The sequence below is a fragment of the Marmota flaviventris genome, chromosome 18 (genome assembly GCF_047511675.1).
Source record: "Marmota flaviventris isolate mMarFla1 chromosome 18, mMarFla1.hap1, whole genome shotgun sequence".
Classification (NCBI taxonomy): Eukaryota; Metazoa; Chordata; class Mammalia; order Rodentia; family Sciuridae; genus Marmota; species Marmota flaviventris.
The window spans coordinates 4,264,991-4,272,611 of record NC_092515.1 but is presented as its reverse complement, the minus strand read 5'-3'; the positions used below and the strand labels follow the sequence as shown (position 1 = coordinate 4,272,611).

At 37.4% G+C, this 7,621-nt stretch overlaps 1 protein-coding gene across 1 annotated transcript; it reads right to left on the bottom strand.

Moving 5' to 3' along the window:
* Nucleotides 1-897, bottom strand: LOC114080066 (vomeronasal type-1 receptor 4-like). The gene has a single exon (XM_027921611.2). It carries the CDS (start codon nucleotides 895-897, stop codon nucleotides 1-3), a length of 897 nt encoding a protein of 298 aa, XP_027777412.1.
* Between the last annotated feature and the right edge of the window lie 6,724 nt (nucleotides 898-7,621).

Genomic DNA, 7,621 nt, shown 5'->3' with positions numbered 1-7,621 from the left:
TCAGAAGTAGAGCCTGGATAGAATGGAGTCAGGGCTCATGAGAAGAAAGGGGCTGACAGTGGGAAAACACATGGAGATGAGTGAATTGGTGTTCACCAACAACAAACTGGGATTAAAATCAAGGGAAACACAAACATTTAATAGGGAGGAGAGGGTGTAGAAACTCACAAAGGTGCCCACCAGGACGAGGATTCTCTGGGTGGCTCTGGACTCAGGGCAGGATCTGGGGGAACCTTTGATGCTGTGAATGTGCTGAACCCTCTGCTTGTGCCTGTACAGAAGGAGAACCATGGAGCCACTGGACCAGATCATGAGCACAGAAAAGAAAACTTCAGGAAATACAAATAAGGCTGCATATACTGATTCTGTTATTTTGTCACCAGCTTCAGAAAAACAGTACCCATAATTTGTTTTCCTTGTCAGATTTTCGCTACTCCATTTGCTATACATATAGAGAGGAAAAATGGAATTCATCACCATGTACAGGATCCAGCAGAGGGAAATGGAGAAGCCAATGTACTTTGGAGTTTTTCCTTTGAAATCCTTCCAACAGGAGTTCATGGGGCTGATGGTGATGTTCTGGAATACGCTCAAGAGGCAGGTAATGAAAATGGACACACTCCTGCCCACTCGCTCCATGTACAAAAGAAATTTGCACACATAGTCATTGAAGTAATGTTTCAGCCCAAGAGTTGTCATTGTCTGGGGAATTCCTTTAGAGAGAATGATCAAGGTGTTGGCTATAATCAGGTGCCTGAGAATCAAGTCAGTGGACCTTAATGTGCACTCATTGCAGAAAAGGACTAAATAATAATAAAGCAGAGAGAAATTTCCCAGAACTCCTACTGCAGTCTGCGATAAGAACATCAGTCCCATGGCCACGTCTCTGGAGTCCATTTTCTCATTCTCATATTTTCCTTTGAATTACAGCAATAGTCCTTCCTATGAGCAAAAAGACACGTTAAAAATTTTGAAGGGAAGCCCATTCATGTACACCTGTAGATCCCAGCTCCTCTGGAGGCTGAGACAAAAGTTAGGTTTTAGCCCAAGTATTAAAACTGAGCCTGGGAAGCATTGCAAATACTTCTCAAAATATAATAATTTTTTACACCAAGTATAAGTTTTACTGTATGCACATATTGGAGTAAAATATATCAAGGTGCACATGTGAATGAGGGGAGTTCCCAGATTTTTTTCATAGAAAAGCCAACTTGAAAAATCAGTTGATGATAACCTGGAGGAAGCATCAAAATGGAGTGGAGGGAAAAGAAAACAGAATTTGCCACTTCCAGATTAAATTGATATTTTATAGTCATTTTGAAGAAGAGGAGAATTCTGTCACCACTCCCAACACACAACATATCAGTTTTGAATAAATATCTGGCTTAAATTTTAAAGAAAATGAATGTAACTTTTACAGTACTCTGTTTCTTGATCTGTATGTGCACAGAGAAGTGTGTTTTATTTGTAAAATTCCACTGAGCTGTGCACTTATGACTTCTGCATGCTTCGTTAATTAAAAAATGTACATGTCATCAAAAAAGTGAGCTGGGGAAAGGTCATCTCTTGGATGTGTTGACCTGCTTCAGGTGTCTGCACAGGATGAAATATAATAGTGAGTGTCCTTACTAGGATCCTGAACATGCATCATTGAAGAACAACCATAGTAATATATATTCTGATCATAACATTCAAAAGGACAGTGTCTAAATATTTTCATTTAAAAAATTTGTTTTAGCCACTCAATTTGATGCCCATATATGGAAAGGAAATGATATTTACTGGTATATGCAGGCATATATGGAGGAACAAAAATCCCAATATATTTTTGACCTTTATTATCTGTTCTATCCACATGGAGTCCTTGGGCTTATTAAGCTGGGTAGACACTGAAGAGGAAGAGAGTAGAGATCCTGCTGCTGAGCTACACTCACAACTCAGTCAAGTAACAGTGAATCTCTGTTCACACATGCACTAGCCCCACTTGAGCACCAACAATACTTCAACACAAAGGAAAGAGGAACCAAAAACCGTAGACCAAGAACCAGGCATCAGGCAGGAACAACTAGAGGGAAACTCAGGTCATATCTCCTGGGCATCTTATTCAGCAAAAACAGAAGTCCCAAGAACAAAAATGATCACTACTCACCAAATAACACTTGTAGGAATGAGGGAGAGTAATTATTCACAACAGAAGTGTGAGTTTGAGACCTCCAAAAACATGAAAAAATATGCAAACAAGATTCCCCGTGAATTCACAATCCCCCAAGAAAGGAAACCTCAGGTAGGGACATGGATAAAATTCCAGAGAAAAACCATAAAAACCTGATTATTAAAATGTACTAAGTAAGAAAGTTCTAAGGAATGAATTAAGAGAACAAATACAGGAGATGAAAGCCCACTTCAATTAAAAACACTAGAGATAGTGAGAAGAAACATATCAGAGCTCCTGGAAATAAAATGCCTAATGAATCAAATTAAACATTCACTTCAAAGTATGGCCAAAGTTTAGATTGCAGAGAGAATGAACTTCAGTCCTTGAAGACAGAACTTTAGACTTGATGACAGGTATCACAGAACCTGAATATTCAGTATGCAATAATCCAAAAAAGAAACCAATAAAACAGGATGAGAATACACAAGAATTCACAACAACATCAAAAGACAAAGCCAGAGAGTCCCTGGGATAGGAGAGAACATGCAGACACAGAATAAACCATCAAGAACCTCTTCAGCAAAATAGCAGAGAAATTTTCCAACCTAAGAAAGGAGATGGACATCCAAAGTGAGCAGCATATAGAGCCTCAGGTGGACAACACCTAAAAGGACCCGTTTGGAAGGCTTTAACAACCCTCAGCCCTCGTTCTCTTACTCACTAGCTCAAGAAGAAATGGAAAGACGATCCCAGGCATTGACTGTCTAGTCTCACTGAATATTCTGAACATCTCAGTGGAAATGATTCTTTAATTTCTCATTAAGAATGTTTTCCCCCCCACCTTGCTTTCTTTTACTATTCTGATGATTTCAAGGAAACATATACATGCACATAAGTGCTTTTTTCTCATTTTTAGCATTTTTGAAAATGTTTAGCATTTTTAAAAGTTTTTTCTTCCCCTTGTCTTCAGAGGTTTAAGGATTTTTATTAGTATATTTGGTTTTGTATTTTATTGTTTCTTTGTCTGTTTCTCTTCTTTTTCTTTCTTCTGAAAGCCAAATTCTATTGTTCTCTTCCACCCTCCATTTACTGTTTGATTTCTTTTTTTCTGCTCCTTTATAACCAACACATGCTACATCTCTTCTGCATTCTCTCTGTTCAATTTTTGAAATTATGAACTCTTTTCTATCTTCCAATCACACATTTTTTTCTTAATTAACTGTATTCTTATAATTTTTAGCACTAATTGGTTTATCTGGTTCCCAACCCCACATTAATGCAGTTGCAGTTGTCACTGCTGTGGGTGTGATAGTTGATACCTGTTGTTTGCTTTCCTCCCAGATATAGTTCATGGTTACTTATGGGTTTTGCTGGTACCAATCAGTGACTCTACCATTTCTGGGTTTTTTTGTTTGTTTGTTTCAAATTCACATTGTAGAAGACATAGTAGAAACCATTTCACTGAAAGTTGTGTATTGTTTGCAGAGTTGTTGCTAATTATTTGTGTTCCCTATTCTGGGAGGTGCTAGAACCTGTAGGAACACTACAATTCACAGGGTAAAAACTCTGCTGCTGAACTAAACTCAGCCAACAGACAGCACACCTTGTTTCACACACTAAGTACTGAAACTCTTCAGCTATGCCTCAACATAAACACTTGTTTCACACACTAAGTACTGAAACTCTTCAGCTGTCCCTTAACATAAACATCAGGAGAGACAAAAGCCCTGACTAATGACGAGGCCCCAAGTAGAAATGACTAAATATGGGCCCCAGGCCCCACCTACACACATCCATATCTATAGCAAAAACAGAGAGAAGTAACCAAAGGCTCTGGATACCAAACCTATGAGAGGGTCTCAACACAGATCACTCTAGGACACTTTTCACTAAAATATATTCTAAGGTACAATGTAAGTCTTATCAAATACAAAAAAAATTGTGATGTTATCCTGTGAATCCTATCAGATCAGAATGTAATGAAACTAGAAATCAACAGCATGGTGCATAGAAATCATACAAGTACATGGATATTGAAAAAATATATTTTAAGTGAGAGATGGATCACAGAATAAATGAGAGAAGAAATCAAGAATTTTTTTTAGAAATAAATGAGAGCAGAGATATAATGTGTTAAAATTATTGGGACAGTATGAAGGGATTTCTAAAAGAAAATTCCATAAAATTGAATGCCTACTTAAAAAAATACCAGGAAGACCGCAAATAAATACTGTAATGCTAAATATCAAGGACCTACAAAAGGAAGAACTAATATAAAATCAGTAGAACACATGAAATGACTGAGATCAGAGCCAAGGGTAATGAAACTGAGAATTTTTTTTAAAAAAGCAATACAAAGGATCAATAGAACAAACATGATTATTTGAAAAGATAAATAAAATTTATAAACCTATGACCATCTGAAAAAAGATAGAGAAACTCCAAATCAACAAAATATCAAAGAAAATATCACCTCACCACAGACCCTTCTGGACTACAGAGGTTATAAAATATTTGAACACATTTTGAACATGTACTCCCTCTCCTCCCACCTGTCTCTCTTCCTCCCCTTCTCTCTCCCTCCCTCTATTCTTTTCTCCTGTAGTAGGGATTTAACACAGAAGCACCTTACCACTTAAATACATCCCCAGCAATCCCTAGCCCTTTTCATTTTTCTATTTAGAGACAGAGTTTCACTAAGTGGCCTAGGGACTTGATAAATTCTGGGGCTGACCCTGAACTTGCCATTCTTATGACTCAGTCTCTGAGTCACTGGGATTACAGGCATGCACCACTGCACCCAGCTGTTAAATTCTATTAAACTGCAAAATCTACAACCTTGACAAATATCTATACATATATGACTAGCTCAAATCGAGCCAGGAAGATAGAGAAAACATAAACATAGCAATATCAAGTAAGGAAATTAAATCAGCTATTAATGTCTTTTTTAATAATAAGAAGCCCAAGACCAGATAGATTCTCAGCTACATCCTATGGTACCTTTAAAAGGAACTAACACCAAACTTCCTCAAATTATTCCATGAAGTAGAAAGAAAGGGAATTTTACATTCTGTGTAGGATTTATAATGCTGATAGCAAAACCATACAAAGAAACAACACGGAAAAAAATCTATAAACCAAAAATCTTGATAAACATAGATGCAAAAAATATTTAGTAATATATTAGCAAAATCCTTTCAAAAATATTTCAAGAAGGTAATACACCACGAACAAGTGGGTTTTATTCCAGGGAATGAAGGCTGGTTTACCATATGCAATTCAGTAAATGTAACTCCCCAAACAAAAGGAAATCAAGAAGAACAATCACATGATCATCTCAGTAGGTGCAGAAAAATCCTTTAATAAAATCCTAAACCATTCAAGTTAAAAAGACTGGAGAAACTAGGGATAGAAGGAAGTTGACTGAACTTCATAAAGTCTGTATATGACAAGGTGAAACCCAGCACCATCTTGAATTGAGGAAAAAGGAAAGCATGTCCTCTAAAACCTAGAACAAGAAAAGGATGTCCCTATGACCACTCCCATTCAATATAATTCTATAAACTCTGTCTATAGCAGTCAGGCAAGAAAAAAATTAAAGGCCTCCATATAGGAACAGAAAATGTCAAATTATCTATTTGGAAATGACATGATCCTGTAATTGTTTTTAGAAAATCCCCCCCCCCCCCCCAAATTTCAGCAAAGTAGCAGATACAATAGCAATGTTCAGAAATCAATAGCTTTCCTGTATTCCAACCATGAATCTGCTGGGAAAGAAATCAGGAAACAATCCCATTCACAATAACCTCAAGAAAAAATAGTTGGGGATAAATCTAACCAAGGAGGTGAATGATCTTTATAATTAAAACTACAGAACCCTGAAGAAAATAAATGAAAAAGATCTTAGAAGATGGAAATATTTCCCATATCCTTGGTAGGGAGAGATAATTTTGTCAAAATGGCTGTATTTCTAAAAGCATTACATGGATTCCTTTAAATCTCCATCAAAATACCAAATGACTTTCTTCACTGAACTAGAAAAAGAGTTCTAAAAATGTGTGGAAGAGTAAAAGTCAAAGAATTGCCAAAGTGATCCTGAGCAAGAAGAGTTATGTAGTGGGATCACAATTCTGTACCTCAAATCAGTCTACAGAGCTATAGTAACAAAAAGAGCAGGGCATTTTCATCAAAAGGACACGAAGACCAATGAAATAGAAGACACAGAGACAAACTCACAGAGTTACAGCCCTCCGATATGTGACAAAAGTGCCAACAATATATGTTGGAGAAGATGGCCTTTGTAACACATGGCCCTGGGAACACTGGATAACCATGCACAGAAGAATTAAATGAGATCCTTATCTCTCAACCTGAACAAAAGTTAATCAAATTGGACCAAAGATACAGGAATTAGACTGAAAACTTTGCAACCGTTAGAAGAAGACATAGACTCAAGACTGCAGCATATTGGTGCAGGCATCAACTTTCTTAAAATTCCTAACACTCAAGAAATAAAACCAAGAATGAGAAAGATAACATCAAATTAAAAAACTTCTTAACATCAGTGGATATCACTAAGAGCATGAAGAGAGATCATACAGAATGGGAGAGAATCTTAGCTAGCTACTCTTCTGACAGAGTTAATATTCAGAATATATAAAGAATTCAAGAAGTGTACCATCAAAAAAGCAAAAACAACACACACACACACACACACACACACACACACACACACACACACACACCTGGGTGCAGTGAAAGAAGTGTGTAACTCCAGCAGCTTAGGGAACTTCTCTAAGCAACTTAGAGAGACCCTGTTTCAAAATAATAAATAAATAAAAAAAAAGGCTGAGGGTGTGGCTAAGTTTAAGTGCCCCTGATTTTAATTCCTAGTAAAACAAGAAAAACAACAGCAACAACAAAAAAATCCACCCAAATAATCCAATCAATAAATGGGTTAATGAACCAAAAAGGCATTTCCCAAAAGAAGAAATAAATGGCACACAAGTATATGAAAACATGTCCAAAAACCTGGAAAAAATTGTTTCTCTCCCTTGTCTACAGTGGAAGTGAATCTGTTTCTACCCCAAATTCTTTTCCAGAAATGAGCACTTCCTGAAACTTCCCTCCTTACACACTCTGCCTCTGAGACAGAAGTAGAAAACACTCACCGGGTGCTTTGTGTGTGCAAGGTTCTGGGCTCAGTGTGAGGTCCTGACAGCCAGCATGGAGGGAGGGAGGCAGCTGGGCCCTGAGATAAAGGTCTGTGCTCCTGTGACCTCACTTCCCCTCTGGGCTGCAATTATCACCTCACCTGGAGAGGCAATGACAGTGCAGGCCTGGGGAGCCCAGGACAAGGCTGAAAAACTTTCTCCACACTTGTTAATTACTAATGCAATTATGAGTTCCTTGTTAGTAACTTCTTAATAATTGTTGAGGCTTTTGCATGATCCTTGGGGGCTG